The sequence below is a fragment of the Fulmarus glacialis genome, unplaced genomic scaffold (assembly GCF_000690835.1).
Source record: "Fulmarus glacialis isolate BGI_N327 unplaced genomic scaffold, ASM69083v1 scaffold15176, whole genome shotgun sequence".
In the NCBI taxonomy this organism is placed as follows: domain Eukaryota; kingdom Metazoa; phylum Chordata; class Aves; order Procellariiformes; family Procellariidae; genus Fulmarus; species Fulmarus glacialis.
The window spans coordinates 19,430-41,706 of record NW_009220136.1 but is presented as its reverse complement, the minus strand read 5'-3'; the positions used below and the strand labels follow the sequence as shown (position 1 = coordinate 41,706).

Genomic DNA, 22,277 nt, shown 5'->3' with positions numbered 1-22,277 from the left:
AGCAAGCTAAACAGAGACCTACCAGGAATGGGGCAAGCACAGCTGAGCCTGTGTTGGGCAGGGGGATGGACTTTCACAAGATCCCTTCCATGAGGTGACTTGCTCAAAGCCCAACCACAGGATAACAGCAGAAGAGGTGCCCCAACCTCTGCACATGAGGCCAAACTTGAGTACGCCACCTCTAAGCTCGAGTTCCTCTTTCCACCTCGAGCTGTCTTAAGCACAGTACTTCCCATCCTGTTAGATGGGTACTCCAGAAATTGTAAAGGCAGCTCACGCTAATTACTCACTCCGAGAGGTCACATTCACCTATCAAACCCATGCCATCTGGGGCTTCTGAAAGATTAAAAAAGAGAGACAAACAAAAGGATTATTAAAAATTTAACTATATAGCATATTTATTATCAATCCACAGGATAATCTGATTGCTACATGAGCTCATAAAAGCTATTTCACCTTTACAAAATTAAAAAAAAAATGTGCCACAAGGATGTAATAACTGCTGATAACCAAGGACTGAATCTTAAAATTATAAATTTGCTGTAGAAAAGATTAAAAAAAATTATATTCACTTTAGAATTTTACTTTGAATAAAATATTCCCCTGTATAAAAAATAAAAAAGCTTGCTCTGGTTAGAATTAGAGTATTTTTCTTCTTCTTTTTTTAAATCTGGGAATTTGCATAATATCTCTGTAATAGGTTTCTTTTTTTTTCCTATTGTACCACGCGGCATTCAAGCATAGCAGATTAGAAACAAACATGAGAAAAGCAGTCTTAAAACGTATGAAATCCACATGGGAAGTTTTAACTTCCTTTCCTTTCCTCTATTCTTTAAAGACACTTTAGCAAGAATAGCCTTGGAAAAGAATGCAGGTGGGGAGGGACCTTCAATGTGCCATTAAGTAGAGCAAGGTAATAAAAGGCCTTTCGTAAGTGCTTTCTTAATAAGGTGCAGAAGCAGACTGCAACGTTGCTAGTACTGCACTATATACAATATTCACAATAGATTTTTCTTTATTTAAAAATATTCCAGCTAGTTCACATTTTCTCTTCCATTCCGAGGCTTTCAGTTCCATCACAGCCTTGACAGCAAGAAGTGCAGCAGCACCACTTCCCTTGTGGTCGGTTGGTCCTCTTATGAAACACTGGAACCTGCGAGTGGGCCAAAGTTCTCGCGTTTTTTTCCTATGTAGCAACCTTGGAAGTCCGCCTGGGTTCAGGTGTACATACTGATGGCTGGAGTCCTGAGTTAAAAACACTCCGGCACTGGAGTTGGACACAGCAATGTTTTATATTGCCAAGGCTTCACCTTAGATTTGTCTTGTGTGCGTCAAGGGATGAACCTCTCCTAGAGAAACGTAAAATACAAAACCAAACAAAACAAAGCTAAAAAAACACACCGTCAAAGGCTTAGCAGCTCTTGACTCTCGACTGGGTGATGTCTGACGTTTTCTTGATGACGCTGGCCCGTGTCTCACGGTCTGGCCGGCTGCTGCTCGTGGAGGCTGTGGACACTACTTGTGGCAGAGGGATGTCTGGGAAAGGGGGCCAGGAGCTGTTGTAAGGCAGTGGGCAGCTTTCTTCTTTGATGGTGACTTGGAGGTCAGGCTTGTTGGCTACAAAAGTGGCCATGCTGGGAAGCATATGAGAAGTGTTCCTCATTCCCAGATTGCTGAGATACTGTTTGCCTTCAATGTTCTTCTTCTGCCAATGAAGTCGTCCCTAAAAAAGGAAGAAAGACTATATGAGCGAATGCAACTTTGCAAAGTGCTCTGAGTAACAAGATGGAGACAGAAGGATCCACGAATTGCACAGGAGTTAGTCCATCTCTAAAAGCCTGAGCCTCTAGCTGCTGGCTTTGAATGTCTTTGCTCTCAGCTACTTCTCCTTTTCTGAAGTCACACGTGTCTAAACCTTGGTGATTCTCAAGAGGCTCTGCCCACTCTTCTGATGGAAAATAAAGGCCTTATTCCCAGTATGCCGAACACAAAAACGGACACAGAGGACCAAACACTCAGAGCTTCAAATGGAAGTGTCTCCTCCATTACCAAGAGAGGGCATCCCCCTGCCAAGAGGCAGGCACAGAGACCCAACACCTCTCAAATGGCACCGCCCAAACTGTCAACACAGGTGAGGCTGCTGGGAAAACCATTGTCACTTGATAGTGTGTCCCCCATCACAAGGAGGAGGTTTGCCAAGGAAAGATGAGCATCCAGTCCTTTCCCCATGACACATGCCGCAATGGCATGTTCTGTCAAAGGAGGTTTGGGAAGTCATTATTGGCAGTCTACACAGGGGCTCCACCCTAACCAAGGCACGAGAGAGTAAACCAAGAGGGTTAGCCGCGCTGTTATAGCCTGCAGTTCTCTAAGGAGGAGGATTCAAAGGGCTTTCTGGGGCGCACAGCAAGAGAGAGATTTGCAAGAGGCCTTCTGCAAAAATGCAGCTGGAGCACAGGGTGTGTAAGTGCCCTCAGTGAGCTTCCCCTGGCCTCTAGTACTCATGGAGATTAGTTGGTCTGGTCACTTGATGGCAGCCCCAAAAGAAAAGACAAATGCTGGTTTTGCGCAGGTGCAGCTCAAGAAACATTCGCCAGCTGGGTATTTTCTCCATGGATTCCTTTCACCCAGCAACACCCAACTGACTGCTCGGGAAAGCTTTTTGCCTCACATACCTCAAACATTCAGGTTGCATTTCTAGTATACGTGTAAGCATTTCCTCCAATTGTATGAGTTCAGGTGCCATTTAAGGAAAACAAAGCGAGCACGCTTTTCAACCAAGATAAAATACTCACTACTCAGCAATGTCAACACATCATATTACCAAACTAGCTGGCACTGTTGATGGCTCTCCAGAACATCTTATCATGCAACTTAATCTCATTGTAGTTTGGACAGATGAGGAGGAAAGAACTTGTAGAGATATCCATTCTGCCAGACAGTCATCCAAATGTCTGTCTCCCTTGAACCTTTCTGGTCTGTTTTTCTCCCCCAGCTATTACTAAAATGAATACTCCACTGGTAGACAGAGTTGCAAATGGAGAAGGGGGAAGAATACCCCAGAACATTGTTCTTGACACCTTGCTCTGAAGTGCTAAAAATGCAGGAAACACTTACCTCTGCATTTTCTTCGTCGCTTGGAACGCTGTCCGTCGTTTCACTTTCTGTCAAACAAAACAGAAACAAAAATGAAACTCATGCTATTCTATCTACAATAGCAAAATCCAGCTCAAGAGACCTGATCCACTTCCAGCAAGTGGAAGAAAACAGAGTCAAGCCAAACAAACAGAAAACAACGAAGCAGCATGGACTCCCTGCCGCAGCAACAGCAATCCAAGGGCTAGACAGCACAACTGCATTGAACAACTAGGGAAAATTCACATGGTTATCACAGTTAGTACGGCTATACCCTGGAAAAGACAGCAACAGAGAGGGAAGAAGTAGATTTGTGCTTTCTGGGCAGAGGGAAGAGTCTCCCGCAAGCAGGGGATGCCCCTTCTCCCTCTCCCTCTCCCTCTCCCTCTCCCTCTCTCTGTCCCTCTCCTGGCAGCTCCAGGCCCGACAAAGAGCAAAGTTCTGTCCAAATCCTTATTTTTATCTCCCTGCAAAACCAGCAACAACTCCACCCCACAGGAGATAAGTGTGTTTCTGTTTCATGAACTGTTATCTCAGCCTGCTGCCTCAAGGGCTTGTTGTCACTTTTGGTGCTTTATTACTGTTGTTGTACTTTGCTCTCATTTCACTTTTGCCACCCGTGCCCAGCCCCCTCCAGCCTACTTCTCAACCCTTCACCCACCACTCGAGCACGTAGAAATACTACTATCTCCGGCCCCATCACCTCCTCCTGCCACACACGGCCTCCCTCACCCTCATCACTTCAACCAGAGTGCAAACACAGGGGTGCAGCTCCAGCAGGATGGCCATCCTCCTGCAGCTGCATCCCTCCCTTACAGAAGAGCCTGAAATCCAGTAATTTTGACTGTATTTTCAAGCAAATATGTCTGAATGCAGGCCTCCCAGCATCTGAGAGTCAGGCTCCTGGGCTGGTTGAGAGTGCTGTGCCTCAGATACATCTGAGATGGGCCACAAACCCCTCTTTTCAGGACCAGTCTGTGCCTTCCTGTTTCCTGGGAGGATAACACCAGGCATCTATCAGGCTGCCGACCGGAAGAGGTCTGAGCAGATAGGACTCAGCCACTCCATGAGCCAACGGGAGCCCATAAATTACAAGGTTGAAGGAACAACGTGATGAGTAACTGTAGCAGGCAAGGAAGCTCTCAAGTCCCAATTTCCACTCTCCACTGTGTTACACATTTTAGCCCATGCAGACTGCTTTGCACAGCCCCTGCACCCCTGTGACCATAAACCACGATCTTGCCTTCCCAGAGAGCAATCTCATGCTCTGCACTGGACACAACATGAGTGCTAAGGGTGCATGGACTGTGCCTCGTCCCAGTGCACCCAAAGTCCTTCTGAAGCAAGGAAGCAGGCAGCTCAGCTACTCCGGACTACTATTTCCAAAGCCAGCACCTCCCCTACTCCAGAGTCTCCGTCACAGCGTGCAGTAAGCAGAGGAGTCGTCCAAAAGGTTAAATCTAACTATGAAGGCCTGTGAAGTTAACACTCTGCAGGGCTTCTCATCCACTGGCCCAGGTAAAGAGAGATGTGCCAACGTGATTAAGCTGGCTAATTAAGCCATGCTGGGGGGAGGAGAGGCAGAAATTAATCTGTGCAAAGGAGAAATGGCCCCGGAGATAGAATCAATAGGAGGAATCCACAGAGAGACAAGAAACAGATATTCCTTGACATGAAGAAACATGTGGCAACAAAAAGAGAGTGATGCAGCTGAAAAGGAATCCATCCGTGGTGTTTATACATAACAAAATGCTGAGCAAGAGATAGCAGAAGAGTTAGCAAAGCCAGGGAAGCCAGCCACTCGGGCATGGAAAGTTAGAGAGGCTATTTCAATCAAGAGGTTATTTGAATCAGTGTCAAACACAAGAGGAGGTTGACAACAGCCTCGGTACTAAAAAAACTGGATTTCATAGACGTCAATGGAAATATGAGAAAACTCAGAAGGGCCACTCATATCATTTGCCTGAGCAACCTCAGAAAGGAACTAGACGTGTTTTTGAAATGAAACAGATTTATGTAGGACAGCTGATACCTCAGGCTACTTTTTGTTGTTGTTGTTGTTTCAGAAAAGCTAAACTAACTGTTCCTGCACAGCTGTTATGGTTATACTCTTTCCTGCCATTCAGCGGTAGCACCTGACAGAGCAGGCAACTCTACCCAGTAAACCCACGAGCACAGGGCCAGGGCTCCTGTGGTTCTGCTGTACGGGTTCGTGTGGAGCAAGACGAAGCCAGAAATAGTCACAAGAGTGTCCTACAAGCCTCAGCGTTCTAACAAACCACAGACCCCTGTCCTCACTCCTGCCTCAAGGGCAAATGCGTGCTTTAAAAAAAAGAGGTTCGTAGAACAATTCGGGCTGGAAGGAACCTCAGGAGGTCTATAGCCCAACCTCTTGCTCAAAGGAGGGCCTGGTACAGGATTGGATCAGGTTGCTCAGGGCCTTATCCAGTCAGGTCTTGAAAACCTCCGAGGATGGAGGCAGCACACCCTTTCTGGGCATCCCGCTCCACCGCCTGACTGTCCTTGTGATGAAAAAAGGTGACATTTTTTCTTATATCCAGCTGGACCAAGTTCTCTTGTTTCAATTTATGCCTGCTGTTTCTCATTCTCCCACCACGCACCGCTGTGAAGAGCCTGTCTCTGCCTTCTCAATAACGTCCCTGCAGGTAGGCTGTTATGAGGTCCTCAAAACCATCTCTCCTCCAGGCTGAACAAGCCCCAGTCCCTCAGTATCTCCTCACAGAGTGAGTGCTCCAGCCCTTGATCATCCTGATAGCCCTTCCCTGCACCTGCTTCCATTTGTTTTTATCTTTCTTGGACTAGGGGCTCAAGACTGGACTCAATACTCAAGAAGCAGTGTAACTAATGCCGAGTAGAGGGGGATAATCACTTCCATACATCTGCTGGCCACGCTCCTGAAAGCTGGTGGCCTTCTCTGTGGCCAGGGTGCTCTGCTGTCTCATGTTCAGCTCACTGCCCACCTGCCTTTCTGCAGAGCTACTCCCCATCCCATCAGCCCCAGCCTCTATCACTGCAAAGGGCTCTTCCTTCCCAGGCACAGAACTTGGAATCCGTCCTTGCTGAATTTCATAAGGTTTCTGCTGGCCCATTCCTGCAGTCTCTCCAGGTCTCTCTGGATGGTGGCCCTGCCCTCAAGCATATTGACTGGTGTCCCCTATTTGGTGTCACCTGTAAACTTCACAAGTGTGTACTCCAACACCTCTTCTGCTCACTGATGTATTAAATAGGACTTGTCCCAGGACAGACCCTTGCAGTACTCCACTTCTTATTGGTCTCTAGCTAGAGTAACCAGGATCATCAAGAGCTGCCTTGAGATGCATTCAAAAGCATGTCAGTGGCATGAAATCACTTCTGTGCTATCTGAGTTATGGGCTAGCAGGTCCTGGTGGTTCTCCTGTCACCAGACCACCCCTCTCTATCATCCCAGCCCAAGCAACCACCATGACTTCCAGACAAAGACAGTGACGTTTGTTTGCACTCCAAGAACTTAGGTGCTGTAGCTGAGGTTAAAAGAAAGCATCATTGTCGTGTTCACATAGACAGGAAAAGTTTTGCAAGAAGCATACGGAAAGAGGACAAATGTTTCAAAGGCCCCATCTCCCAGCTGCCAGTAAGTTAAAGCACCCTTATTGCCCTGCCTTACGCTTTGCAAAGCCGTTCTAAATGCTTTGGTCATTACAGACTAAACACACTGGGAAGCATAATCGTTTATCAAAATGTGTGAGACTAACATTGGAGGCTATTCAGAAGAATATCATACTATTCTCCCGGACCCAAAGATAAAAATTACTAAATACCTATTTTATAAAAATGTGTCTGGAAGTAATTTCAGCCTAATGAGTCAAAGGCAAAACCATGTGTAAAATAATAAATCGCATGGAGAAGAATTAATACTTAAGTTTGTCTAAAAAGATGACATTTGTGTTTCTATCCAGTCTCCTGAGGCTTGCAAGTTGGCAACATGTTAAAAAAGAAAGGACAGGTTGGATCTGAAACTTTTTCTACTTCCAAAAGCGGCTTTGCCCTGCTTCCTACGGAAATAAGGCTTAAATGATTGCAGGGACTCTATATAGTGTGCCCGTGTGTGCATTTGTGTCTTATCTCCCCTAACAACTTCTGAACACACTGTCAGATTTGGATAAGGGATAAATGAGTGCTGAAGACTCTTAACTTCCTACCAGTTTTATGAAAATACGGGGCCAGAAAAAAAGAGAAACCATTAGCACCCTGACTTGGGGAAAAGCTTGTTATCTCACCCCTTTTTAGGTATCAGAGAATCCAGATGGGAGGCAGACGTTGGAAGCCAGATGTCCACAGCTCCGCTGCTTGCATGACCACTTGTTATCAGTCACTACATGGCTGTTCTAGTCTGCAGACTATTTGTAACAAGACAGATCCAATCCCCCAGGGCCCTCAGCTCCACGTCTGCCTTGTATACCATTAGTGCAGCCCTTAGCACTCTGTGCCCACTGTGCTAGGCACTGAGGAAACATACAGCAGAGAAGACCTTTAATCTTTTCTAAGTCATGGGGCCAGGGGGACACACTATATTTGCAGCACATCATTTGTACCACTGAAAATGCCCCTCTAACAAAAGATGAAAAGACCTCTCTGCATTACATCTAAAAAGGTTCTTTTTCCATCAGTCACAGGCTAAAATCTGCAGCTTGCATTTCCAACCTCAGATCTGCCGAATTGTTTCCCAAGGTGAAATGAGTAGAGGACTGCAACTTTTTGAGTTTCATTAAAAATGCAGAAGGCAGACAAACAGACATTTCTGGATCTTTGCCAGCTACCCTGGAAAAGCCCCCTTTCCCCCAGTGCCTTCCAAACATTTCCAAAAATGTGTAAAGAAATGCCAGGATGCTTACCTGCATAGGACGAGACAGGGGAGATCTGTAGGGGGTACAGCTGGCTCATGCTGAGGGGCTGTTCGTCGCTTTCTGTTGTCACCTCTACTACCTGGCAAACATCAGGAGGATTGGCAACTATCACCTGCTCCTCGCTGCTGCCATCAAGGTGCGGCTGTCCTACAACTTGGGTTAGAAATAAAAAATGGATTACTCGTAACACCTCGAATCTGCTGGATCTCTAAGAGTCTGTCCTTGGAGCCTGCTTGGTATTTGAGTGAGTCTTCAATACCGTCTCAGCACTTTCTTCCATGCCCACCACCTGCTTTCAATGGGATTTCTAAAGGAAACCTGTGTGATTTATTTAATTTCCATCACCTCCAGGGACTTTTTTCCCCCCACTTGTGACAACTCTCACACATAACTTTCTTGAGCCTGGCTCTCACACATAACGTCCTTGAACCTTCCTTGACATAGCAGCTGTCCAGAGGCTTTCCCAGGGAAGACCACAGCCACACTCCTCCTCCACCCAGAAACATGGTCTCACCAGGACATACAGACCACAGCCACCTCTCCTAATCTGGGAAAGCATCCTCACGCAGCAAGCTGCCAACATCCCATGGCCTCTGGGTGCTCTCATGTAAATTATGCACCAGAAGATGAGAACTGGCATGCAAAAAACTGGCGACACGATCATGTAAAACAGACTCATAGGAGTCTGATTTACACAGGACATGAACCTATGAAAAATTTCTCCTCCAATTAGATGCTTATTCTCACTGATCCTTGAAATGCCAGTGATGGTATGTAGAAAAGCACAGTTGTACCTGCAGTCTGTAATCCCCATGGTCTGTGACTGAAAGCTACAGTCTGGTTAGTTATTAATAGAGGGTTTTCCTATTCCCTGAGCCACATGGTATTTGATACCAAAGGAACATGACTTATTTCTACAAAGTGAAGGCACCATGGATGCTTTGCAAGTGTCCTGAAATGCTTTGCAGACATTAATTGTGCTACACAACACTCTTTTGAAACAGGGGAATAAACCGATGCACTAAGAAGTTACCAAGCAAAGCAAAAACTAAGGTGAAAGTCAGAACCTCTCCTCTCTGGAGCTGCTTGAGACAATTCACTCTGCCTTGTACAACTTCCCTATCGATCCCAGCAGTATGAACACATGACAACTGCATTAATCCAGCACGGAGCTGAAAGCCATTAGCTAGATTTGAAGAGCACATGGGGATGGAGTTGTCTCAGAGGATGGCTAACTTGAATCCACAGTTGTCCAAGAGAAAGGGAAGGACTATAGATCTTCTTTCACTGGAACACAAAGCTTCAAAAGGAACAATCTTCATACAGACAAATTCTGTACAAACACAGTGCTGTGTTGTTAGAAATTCAGACAGTACATTTTTTTCTAGACCCACAATGGGAAAAAAATGTAGGCAATGAAACACAGTAGATCTTGAAATTCTTCCCTTAAGTGACCTAAGTACTCTAATTATTAATTTTTAAAAAGGCAAAATATAGCATCTATTCCTGGATGAACTAAGATAAATATACGTGAATGCACATGTATATACACACAATCCATTCCTGCCTTCTATCTTTAGACAAGGCTAGAACATGACTTTTTGAAAAGGAAAAGTGACAGGTTTTTCTCCCAGAGAAAAGCTGCATATCATTTTGCTTTGTGAAGTGCCAGGTAACCACTGGAAAGTCCCCCAAAGCTGGATGTGTATTTTATGAGACAATTGCAGCATAAAGAAAATTACATAAATAGTGGATAGTGGTTTTTTTAGAAGTTACAATTACTATGACTTTGTTCCAGATATTTTGTTTCCACTGTATTTCCACCTTTCCTGGTTCTGAAACAACCTGCTTTTTATTGAATGGGGTGCGGGGGGCAAGAGCACACACGCAGAGTTAATTTTTATCTGGGAGAAACCAATATTGCGCAACTCCGTCAGGGTATGAGCAGGCCATCTGTACTGTTTTATCTTTCTCCCCAGTACCTGACAATTCTTACCCACCCCAAGAGATAACTTGCACAGCAAAAATTACTGTTCACTTGGGCAATATGCCACCACTTTCCCGTGAGCTGCACGTATATCAGAAACACTGCAGGTGCTGTTCGTCTTTCCTCCCCTCCAGCTGACTTCCCTCCTTTCTGCAGAACACATCTATTTTACCCTTTTCCCCCTGTTTACATTAAAATCCTGCTTGCAGTCCTAAATAAGGACTTCTCTCTCCAGTCTGGATAAGCAGCACACTTCACGAGCCATTAACTAAACAACACTGGATGACAGTTACCCACCCGAGCCTTGCTGTCCTACCTCTGAAAATGGACTCTGTGAGTCCAGAGAAAAATGAAAGGTGCAAATTCAGTTCTGTTTCTCTGAATCTCTTGCTTGGTTTCCACAACAGACCTTTGACCATTCTTAGGTGTTGATGTTGCCACTATAGGTCCTGTCCTGTAAATTACTGAGATCTTCTAAGGTGCAACGTGCATTCATCTCATTATAAAATCAAACAGGAGTTCAGAATACACTGTACTGTAGAAACCTGAGATGTTTGCAGCAAAACGACTCTCTCTGATGTTAGTGGACTTTGGGGAACACCAGGTACGTTCCAAAGACCGCTGTTAATTGATCTCTGTTCGACTTTAAGACGGTAAATTAAAGCAGAAGTGTATGAAGCTTCTTCCCTGGACCTGCATATTGGCCTTGGCGTGTTTCAGATTTGTTTATGCGTCAGTCAGTAAACAGGAAGCACTAATAGTACTACAGTGTTATTCCTTCAAGTTATAAAACCCTCTGTAATAGTAGGAGCAACAATCATGTTCTAACACTCTTACAAAGCAACAGCTGATTAAATGGACTGCCATAAAGAGAGGAAAACTACTCACAAACTCCTCAGCCACAGAAGTACTTGAGGGGAATGACTATGCAATGCCCTGCAACCTAAGACATGGGCATCAAAAATAGTCACTGCACATAATTTCTGCCATCTCTCCAAACAGAACACTAACCTATTTTTCAAACACTTTTCCGACATATATAAAAGTTCTAGAGAAAAATTCTAGAGGAAATTATATATGGGTCACATTTCTAGGAGCCCTCGCTGCTGTGACAAACTCAGCCAAAAAAGAGCTGTCAAAAACCAGCCCAATTACTCTACTGAGAACCAATTATTCACATGCTGAAATGACAGCTAATTCCTCATGTACCAGTTTCTAAATGCAGTCTTTGCTAATCCTTGTTGTTAGCTCAGTGATGTTAAGAATGAACTCTGCTACTGAGGTGCCATAAAAAGAACCAAGTTCCTCCATTTCATCTGCAGGTTTGAACTCCCAAATAAAACGGTACCCTATAAAAACCTCTGCTTTGAGCAATGGGAAACCGCCATCCATCTAGAGTTTAACTCCCATGCAACACTGGCCACAGTCTCCTCATGGTTGAGGACTACCCTGTAGAGTAAGTTCATGTCAGGAAAAGCCACCTGAGCATGTCTGTAAGTGCTTTGCTCTCAGGGGAACCACCACACTGCCACAGTGCTGCTCGCTGTCTCTGCAACGTGGTGGGGCTGACCTGCAACCAGGACCTCATGTGGCTTGTGCTAGTGAAAAATGTGTTAACCCGAATGTAACTGTGATGTTCTCCAAAGCGCAAAACGCTGATAGAAAGCTGAGTTTGGCAGAATCAAAAGAGTTTTTGAAGTGACCTGTATGCTTAACGTGTAAGAAAAGCATAGGAGTACTTACCTACAAAGTTCACTGTACTGTCAACTTCATTTTTTATACTGGAGGACAGGAAATAGTCAGAAGTGACATCATTTAGCCCATTAATCCCAAAAGATGATTCAACTGGCTCTTGCTAGAATGAAAACAGTACAGTTGGGTCAGGTTTGATTTATTTTAGGAGCCTGGACTCAGTTCATCTCTTTGTTCTGAGATGGTAATAACTCATATCGCTTTTGTCTGCCATATACCCCCTGCTCTCTGCTAGACATGGTCTTAGAACGAATATTTTGGTTCTCTGAGAAGAAGCCAGAGTCTACTCCACTTCCAAATCTTCTGCTTTGAAACGAAAGCTATTTTTAATTTTCAGATTTAGAGTGAGCCTTCAGAGAACAAGAAATTAGTGTGCTATTTACTGCAAGAGATTAACATTTGGAACAAACAAGGAAGAAACATTGCTTTAAAACAGTACTCTATTTAATATTCATCCTCATTCCCTTCCAAACATGCTGTATCTCTGAGCGCTCTCTGAAAGGAAGCCTTAGCTTCTGTACAGCAATTACTAAACTCTAGCCTTAATTTTTCTCTGCAGCAAGCCTGAAAGCAAACCAAAGTGTTTACACTAAATACAGGCTTTTAGATCACATCATAAACATTACCACAGGGCAACAGCGTTGGGAAAACACCACCTGTTCTACATAGACTGAGCTTTCCACAAGATGCATCTCTGTAGGTTTGGTACACTCGAGTGGGAATCTAAAAAACTCCCTTCAGAACAGACATGAAAAAGTTTAATTCCATAGACTCAGGATTTCTTTAAAAAGCTATGAACACATTTAAAGGATTATCTACAGGTCCAACCTCCTCCCTGGTATTGGCTCCCTCACGGGATTATTGGTTACAAAGTCTGAAGTCTTCCGCCCTTACTCTGGGCTGGCAGTGCCAGTCCTGCAAGAGAAGTTCTGCCTCGCTGCTGACCCACAGGTACCCGCAGAGAGGTGCAGAGCTGCCAGTTGGATCTGATGCCACACCATGTCCATTTTCATTGCTTTAAAGCATTTCAGCAAGGGCAGGGCAAAGGTGAGCCTCAAGACTTGTAGTGCCAGCCCTTCACAGTACTAACTGTATGAACTGTTATCACGAGGACAAAAAACTGGGGACAGCATGACAGGTCTTTTCTGGATGCCACATGCTGTGATTGTGATCCACTCAAAAAGAGCTGTCACTTCGACACAAGTCTGCACCTTCCCAGCCATTAAGCAAGGCAAACACATACCCTGTCCCAAGGCCCCTCTGCACATCAGAAGAGTGCAAAGTTAGTGCTAATGGCAACTAGGTCTTCGATGAGCTGCACCGGCTGTGTCGACCCGCAGGTCAAAGAATTGGAGAGTCGGAAAAGATAAAATTAGCTGCTATTGATCCACCGAGGATCACTGACTGCAGAGACAGGTTAGGGCTGCACACTGGAGCCCTGAGCCTCTGGTGTTGTGCAATGCCCCAGCAAACACAGCAGCCCCCATGGGAATGCTGCACATGCAGCACCTTGCTCAGCTTTACTGAGGCTTGGTTACAGCGAAATTTATTTAGTAGCCCCTTTCGATCTGTAGAAATAAATATGCACCCTGGAACTCAGGTGATGGTGCCAGATCGATGAAGGGACTTGGACACTGGCACAGCTGGTGTTAAATCACCTAAATTTTCAGTGTCCAGATGCCTGCTGGAAGCCTAAGCTAAATGCATGGGGAAAGGTGTCACTTAAGATTTTTAAAAATGTCTCAACGGGGAGCTGCATGCATAGTCAAAACGATACATGTAGGATAAGGTAGAAATTAAGCCTCAGGCAGGCTTAATTTTGTTTCAAAGGAAAGAGCCTATTTTTATCAAGGCTACTCAGACACTTCTGCCCTCCTCCCATTGCTGAGAATTCATGTTTTAATGGAGAGACCCTGTTTGCCCCAAAGCCCAGTGGTCAGAGATCTACCTGTGAGGTGGGAGACCTGCTCGCAGCCCCTCTTGCCTAACGTGGAGCAGGGATTTGGTAAGGCCCAGGTCCCTCACATCCAGGGGAACAAGCAGGGAAGTGCCCTGAGCACCCTGCTAAAGCTTAGCAAGGCCTGGGAGGGCTCTTCACCCCCACCAGCAGTTGCTGTGGGTGCCCAAAGGGTACAGCAGTGGCAACAGGGAGGAGCTCAATGCTAGACTCCTGCTAAGCTGAAGACCCTTTGCAGATCTGCATTTGGATCCTCAGCTTCTCCCTCTGCTGATACTACCCCAGTTACCAGGCAGATTGTGGAGCAGCCTCCTGCTCACCTCCACTAAAGAGAGGTTTTCAGGGTAACTGCAAGGCATTCAGTGCAAAACACGCAACTCGGATCTCAGGGATTCACACCACCAAGCAAAGCAATTATAAGCAGCTTTCAACGCTCAGAAATGTGCATTTGCATTAATCCATCCACCACCGTTCTCTGCTGTTATAGCCTTCAACATTCAATAGTCAGTCTAACAGTAGCTGAGCTTGGAAGGAGCATCTATTTTAAAATCCAGGCATTTCTGGAGGCCAGCTCATGTACGCATTTGTCAGAATAAGGGGGAACAGACAGGAATACTACCTGGCCCCAGCTCGAAGCCTACAAGAGCTAAGTGGCCATACCATAGTTGGTGGCTGGTGAGCCGTATGCTTGTAGTAGGTATTGCTGGTAGGTGTACGTGCTGGAGGAACGGCCAGCTCAGCTCACTGCTCCTGCGTCACCTGGCATAACGCTTCTGTGCAGCTCAGGGCAAGCGAGCTGAAGGAAAGCGCTCCCAAAAGCTGTGAGCATCGCCCTACTGGCACCTACTCCCAGGCCTAACGCCACATGTACTAATCTCCCAGGCATCACTGGGACTCCCTCAGCAACGACTATTTGTGAGATTAATCTTAATGGAGAGGATGAGATTGTTCAAGCACCTCTACAGCTTTTCAGGCATTTAATATTTTGACTGAAAGAAAGATTATGAAGGAGGGGAATGAGAAAGTGCTGCTGCCAGCTTTGGCAGGCATCACGTGCTGCTCTGCTCTGACCAAAAGACTTTACTGGCTCCCTCTGAACACAGGCAAGGAGGGAAGTTCGTTATGTCATGTTATAACAAGCACACGCGGCTGCGTGATCCAGATAGGATGGTTATAAAGTGGTTCCTTTAAGACAATTTAAAAATCATAGTATTCTGACATGTAACTCCACAAGTCACAACTACCAGGACAGCATCTGCCTTCCAAACCCAATTTCAATGGAGGAGTTTTTCCAGGCCTCTGGGTTCACCTGGCCTAGAGCATCTCCTGGCCAGCGCCCAGGCGTGGGTGGCACAGCCCTTCACAAGTGAGCAGCAGGGGATCGAGCTGCCCTTCTGCTGCAGACACGGCTGCTACATGCAACCCAAGAACACCAACTTTACTGAAGGCTGAAAGTCTGAAACCTTGCTATTTGCCTTTTGAAAAAATTGAAGGCGGACCAAATCCTGCCAGTGTGTAATACTGACCACCTCGCAGAGGCGTTCGGCAGAAGTTCAAAAGCTAGGAAACTGGAAAGCTAACATCAGCCTGGGTCCATGCTCTGAACAAGCAGAAATCTCAGGCAGTGACTGAGGAGCTTTACAACTGAGGTCTTCTAACTGACAAAACATGAGCAGAAGGTGCAGTTCTGACAGAACTTCTCCCCTTCGCCTAAACGAAAAAGAATTTCCAATGCCTTACGCACAGAAATTAATTGCTCCAAAAGGTAGCTCTATTGTTCAGAAGCATTCCTTCCATAATTACTGTATTTCTACTTACACAGACAAACAAATGGCAAATGTATTGCTGGGGCTGCCAGTTTTCCAACCTCCAGGCGTTCTAACACAAGGGCTGTGTCAACTGATGACGTCAGTCACGGCTCTAACAGCCTTCATGTTTTTTAAAAAAAAAAACAAACATCCCATGTAACTGTAGCTCCTTAACCAAACCACAAGCATGAGAGATTTGCAAATATCCACCACAATATACTATTGGGGCTATTAAAAAAATTTGCAACAGATTGTTTTCACAAGCTCTCACACTATTAAACAGCCACTTCTTACCTTAATTTGTTTGAATTTGTCATCCTTCTCGGACTTCGTTTTTTTTCCTGCAACAACAGAAGGAAGACTTCTTAAAGTCCTGCCATGAGTTATCCTTCACACTTTCTATATTCACCAACAAATAGCCCCAAAACATGCCTCAAAATGGCAGCACTTCCTAGGAAAGGGAGAACATATTTTGCTTAATTTTAAACCCCCGTTAAGGCCTGGGCAGTCAAAAATTCACCTTGAACACTCTGGCTTTGTATTTCGTTTTTAAAGGGCTACAAAAAAGAACCACGATGGGACTGAGAAAAGCAATTGCAGTCAAAAAATCAAGGTGAAAAATATGGAAGAGTGACAAACTAAGCAACAAGGCTTGTTAAAAAATGAAGGAAGGGGGAGAAAAATACTCTTAAAGAGAAAAAAAAATCAAAATATAGCTATAGGAAAAGGGAGATTGTTTGTTGATTTAACGCAAAAAGAGATCACAATAAACTTCAACAAATATTTTTGTAAAGAGTTGCAACCTGGGGGGGAATATATATTATAATTCATGCAAAAGTGGTTTATGCAATCATGCCGGACTTGAGAATCCACAAAACCACACAGCATATGACCCTCACAAAATGTCGTGTGCCTTGGCAGACCCCAGCATTGCTACCCCTGCTCTGACCGGACAAGACCCTAGACCAAAAGTCCTAGACACTGGACGATACCAGAGGACTAAGGAAGCCATCATTCTACTCCGTAAACCAGTAACAAAGCCATAAGGAAGGCAATGAGCCATAAAGAAGCCAATGTTTCTACTCCATAAGAAACCAAATACTCATGAGATTGACCTGGCGGTTAGGTCCTCTCCTGGCAGGTGGGAGACCTTATCCCTAAATTTGGGGATTCAAACATAGCTTCCCATTTCACCATTATCATGCTGTGGGGGCTGGTTTTTTATGGCCCAGTGTAGCTACGTAACTAACAAAGTGGCTTCACAGTTTAACGTTCTGAGCAGAGAGTGTACTGCTCCCACCCAGCTCAACAGAGCGCCAGTTTATTTCTATCCTTGCTTGAAAAAAAATACCAAAATCTCTGCCACCGTATTCTGAATAAGCCCTACTGAGTTAAACGCATTGATCTCTAATATCCCCCTAATCATCTTCCTTGTCTGAAGGAGACCTGGGACTAGCATCTGAACACAACTGCATTGGCTTTAAGAGAACTAACACAATTTACACACATCACCAGCTTGGGCGTATCGCATCTCGTTGAACCTCTCTTCAAGCAGCTTGTTCTCTAAACTGAATGTAGCCCATTTTTCATACAGCTGTTTTGGGGAACACCTGGATAAAAACATCCAGATTCACAGCAGAACTGGCACATTTTGCGGGCCACAAAATAATAACAATGCCCCCAATACCATTTTCACGTTGACAAGCTCCCCCCTCTACCTTTTTTGGAAGGTCTTTCAGATAACGGCAGCATCCGGTACACCCTGAAGGCATTGTTTCCTTTCTTTATACTTTTGTCCTTCACTTCTTCTATGTCAGGCAGAGAGTTCATAGCACAACGGAAGTTTGCCTTCCATGTCTTTGGATCGGGTTTATCTACTCCTGACTGGTATTTTCCTAAGCAAGAAAAGAAAGTTAGGCACACGCAACAATTGAAATTGAAAACCTAAGGCGAATTAATAACAGCGTAGGTTAACTTCAAGGTATCAGCCTTCGATTCCCACAACAAGCATTCAAACAATAGCTGAGGCTGCAAGAGAGTGTTGTGATCTCATTCCCATGCACATTTCTAGAACACATGATGAACAGTTTCTGCTCAAGAAAGACCCAGGGCACTGCAGATCAGATGTGACTCCACAACAATGTTGAAAAGCTTGCACAGCATTTACCTTTATTATGTCTGGCTCAAATCCATAGAAAGGCATAAAAAGCCTAAGGGCCCAAGTCTACAAAGTGCTGAGTGTGCTGTACTCCCAACAAATTTTGAACCCAATCTTGTTAACGTTTAAATCAATTAAGTTTTATTATGTTCCTCAATGCAAATGAGTTATGGCGCTTCAATAAAGCTGGAGTATCGCAGGCCTTGAAAAAAGCACTTAGCCTCCCACAAATCTAGAAACTTAAATTCACTCTCTGTGTTAGTAAAACCAAAAACAAGAGAGAAGGAAAATGTAACTTTAAAAGGGAAAACAATGTGAAAATCTGTCCTGCAGAAAGAGAGTTCCAATACCTGTGTGAATTGCCCAGTTTCTAAATAAGGGAGCATCTTTTTCAACATCCCACCCATGTCTTGCGGCATGCATCCAGGGAATCTGAAAAATCTTCTTCTCCTGAAAGGAAAAACAAACAGGAAATGCCAACACTGATTGACTTGAGGGATCTTCTGATGACTTTAAGTCACTTATTTAAAAGCACAGTTCCAGCATCTGCAAATGTTTTGCTTCCTTCTAACCCAGTGCCACTGTCACGGAACTCAATAGGAAAATACCCACTGGCGTCACCGGAAGCAGAATACAGCCCTAAGTATATGAAATACTTAGAAGCCCCTTCACGGACGATGAGCCTGGCAGCTTTCCAAGCTGACACATGGATAAAACATGCAGTGCTACACATTTCTAAACACTCAAATGAAGGCTAGTTTTGGCAACGCAGACACTTTTATGATTAGAAAAATTAGATATGAAACTAAACAACTGTAGAACAGAGCAAATTTAGAATTCAGCATGGTGAAGGAAAGGGATCTCTCTAATTTATACACCAAGCAAACGGACATATGGATATATCAACTGTAGACATCTCTCCAGTGGGGATAAAAGATACAAGACACCCATGTGAAGGATGGCATTGAAGATAGTTGAACTTATTTTGGTTTAGAAACTTCAGACCAAAGAGAAGTGTATTTAAAGCAATCCAAAGGAAGGCTTTTTTTAAATTATTTTTTTAACACACAACATGTAGTTAAACCAGGGCATGCCTTATGTGGTGGAAGTATAAACCGATTCCCAAAGGGATGAGAAAAACTCATGGAAGATAGTACACTGGTGACTATTAAAGACGATAGTTTTGGGATGCAGCTCCAGCTCTGGGAGCCCAATGGCTTTCCTATAACCCTTCCACAAGCACTTAGCACACAGGGTACTGGGCCAGATGGATGCTGGGTCAGATGTGCTTTTATGTCATACAACACGGGAATGAATTCTTATGTGCTGTCCCACAGTGCTGTTTCAGAACTCTGCACGCTCATTTCTGCAAAGCTGTACAAAAGGAGTTTTTTCTACAACACTTGTTTTTTCTCCCCTGTTGGGGGGAATACATCTTATCTGGCTTCACATGCAGAGATCTTGCGCTATAAACACTGCCACCACAAGTTTAGATCCACTTCTCAGTCTGTGAAGAGAAAAACATTTCCAGGGCAAAATGCACCCTCCTCCTGAGGCGGCCACCTGAGCTATGCCAACTGAATTGCACCGTAAAAGAGCCTATTTCTCTTCATTGACTACAAACAACTTTAGACAGGCAGCTCTCATTTAAACGACTGCATTGTAGATGTCTGTGATGAGTTAGATGAATCCTTTGCCCTTTCCCCTTCCTCCAACAGCACTTTTCTTCCTTGTCTGTCTGGTTAATATTTCACTAATGTCAAGGTTAGGTTTATTTCCCTTCCTTTCCATGTGACCTTTTCTTTTTTGAGACTGCGTTTTGTATCGTCCTTCAACAATTGTCTTCAATCCTTTCACTTACATTCACTTGTTCGGAATTGCATTCTTCCCTTCTCGCTTGGCTTCATCTTTTCTTTAATTTGGTGAAAGCACAGATTTAACACATTCGTCATTCCCCTTCAAGCCCTCACACTCTCATTCTTCCTCTTAATCTACTCCCATCACTTCTCACGTGCCTTTTGCCTCCTTACTCTTCCCCCTCTACACAGTTAAATCATCCTACAGAGATGCTCTCTTCCTTCCCCAAGTAAAAGCGGTCTAAAGAACACCTCAACCCCACTATCCTGTGGCCCACAGCACTACTGTATTCATCAGAGCTAGAATAAGCTTCCTTGCCTTTACTCTCCCATAGACTGTAATGAGCATGGAAAAAAATTCATACTTCCATAGAAAACAATTTCTATCAACAAGAACTTTAAGAATTGACCAGATTAAAAAGTATTCTCATGCTTGGTGATGGGGAGAGGTTTGAACAACACTACACAATGGTATGGAGGTTATACCATGGATTTCACATTCCATATGATAATTCAAAAAGTTCTATAGGAACTAGCAAACTGAACAAGACTCCAGACATAGCATCCTGTCATCACCAACTGTACTCACTGCTTCAAAGGAAGGTGCCAGGACACTCTCAACAGCAGTCTAAGTGTTCATTACAGTGTTTCTGTTCATTACAGAAAGTTCTTCCCAATCCCAGATGTCTTGAAGCACACGGACTTACAGCAAATTATAATATAAATAACAAAAACACAGAATCCATGTGTATTATAATTTTATAATACATACATAATTTTACACACCTATACAGATTTTCTCATCAAATCTATCAAATATCTAATCTTCTCTGAAATCCCGCAAGACTGCTGAGTGCAGCAATACCATGCGGTTGTGTGTTCTGCTCTAGTTTACCTAGCTGCTTTCTATTTAAATACTGATTTTTGATTTCACACATTATCAAACATTCACCTATATCTTTCAATCGATGCTTCCTAGTAATGACCTTAACAGGAAAAGGCTCATCAGTGCTTTCTCTTACACTTGGAAAACCATGTGCTGTCTGGTACAGCACTCCATCACTGGACATTTGTGTAGGAGTCTTGTGTTTCTATTAAAAAATTAGCCTCACCTAAAGTCAAAAGCAAAACCCACAAAACTTCTGCAGTGTAACAGGAATTGCTACCAAACTCCAGTGGGGACATTGAAAGGGAAAAGGTGTCACATTCTTAGAAACAGGCAGGAAGAGGAAAATAATATCGAACGCTTGCAACCCTAGCGCTGCAAAATGCTCCAAGCAGGTGAATGAGCATGAGATCACATACTAGCTAGAAAGTCATAGGACAGATTTTAAGTAGTGGCATCCGTCTGGAGGGTAATATTCCAAGCATCCATCAAAGCAGCAGGTTGCCTCTCGACTCCTGTTACAGCTACTCTGAATGTTTCCACTCTAATTTCCTTTTCCAGATCCATGAGGGACACTGACCTCTCATTATCCCCCTCCTCACACCTCCTCTGCCCTCTACTGCACTATGTAATTTCCTTCACACCTCCCAGTTTTGTCTCTCTGGGAAGGTAAAGAAATTACCTTCCTCCCTCATGCTTAGCAGGATAACATTCTCACCAGGGAGGTACACAAGTATTTATTTTTTAAGCCCTATAGAGAGGGGTCTTTTCTGGAGGGGAACACAAAGCAGGAGGTATAATGTGATCAAGTGACAGTACGGGAAGGAATTAGGTAAGTCAGCTGTACCTGATTTGTCATTTTTAACCAAGAGAAGTTTAATTCCTTTCTCAGCCTGGAAAAATTCTCCAAGAAGAGACAGCCAATGACAAACTCAGAATGGTAATCGGTTCTTTAGTATTTAAATCTTATTTCCTTAAAAGCTGTGCACACACACGAGTGCCGTTCTCTTGCTAATCTCACCCACCTTCTTTTCTGTACTGTGAACTGTCCTTTGCCAAACTCTGATTAAAATATACAAATCCCCAAATCCTACAGCCTCCAGAGTCAATTCTGTGGGTACAGAATGGGCTGTGATACACATGACACTTTATCATTGATTCCATGCATGGCTTTGTTTATGGTCAGGATTTACAGTAAAAATAGAAATATTTTTGGTTTAATGATTCATTGTTGGAATGAATGTTTAAACATTTTTAAACAGAAATGCTCAGAAGTGCAATTAGCTTGTTGAACACAATAAAGGCAACCCAGAATGATGCCAAATCAGAGGGTAGAAGTGGGGAATCAGAGTTTAATAAACCTCAAGGCAGGCCACTTAGCCTGGTATCCTCCTTCTGCTAGAAGCCAGGGCTTTGTTTTAGAAAAAAAAAAACATTTCAAAATACTTTATTTGTGAGACAAGCCTTGGTCAATATAGAACATGCTAACTAAGGACAAAATCTCCTACCGACTCTTGCATGCAAACAGTTTATGCCAGAAGCACAAGGCAGAAACCGCTGTAACAACACGATCAGAGGGCTGCAAACATTAAATAACATGACATGCCTTGCAAACTGCCTTTATGGGCTGGTGGGCTGAACTTGGAAGAATGACACCCTTGGCAGAGTGGCAGCGTTTTCACACTGCAGAGCAAAGGAGGCAAGTACATTCCTGGGGTGTACCGAAAAAGGTTACGTGAACATAACCTACAATGACAACATTGTATTTAAAAGCAATATGCTCAAATCTGAAATAGTGTGCCCTACTAAGTGCAGAGGAATTATTTCAGGATTG

The 22,277-nt window shown here is 44.1% G+C and overlaps 1 protein-coding gene across 1 annotated transcript in view; it reads right to left on the bottom strand.

The window, feature by feature from the left end:
- Positions 1-376: 376 nt before the first annotated feature.
- IRF2 (interferon regulatory factor 2) overlaps positions 377-22,277 on the bottom strand; it is a 24,393-nt gene continuing 2,492 nt past the window's right edge. The window contains exons 3-9 of the mRNA XM_009580657.1: positions 18,052-18,151; positions 17,262-17,438; positions 15,838-15,884; positions 11,770-11,881; positions 8,028-8,192; positions 3,118-3,164; positions 377-1,723 (exon numbers count right to left, since the gene is read on the bottom strand). Coding sequence (XP_009578952.1) covers positions 1,412-1,723; positions 3,118-3,164; positions 8,028-8,192; positions 11,770-11,881; positions 15,838-15,884; positions 17,262-17,438; positions 18,052-18,151 — 960 coding nt within the window. The 3' untranslated portion in view covers positions 377-1,411. The remainder of the gene's footprint in view (positions 1,724-3,117; positions 3,165-8,027; positions 8,193-11,769; positions 11,882-15,837; positions 15,885-17,261; positions 17,439-18,051; positions 18,152-22,277) is intronic.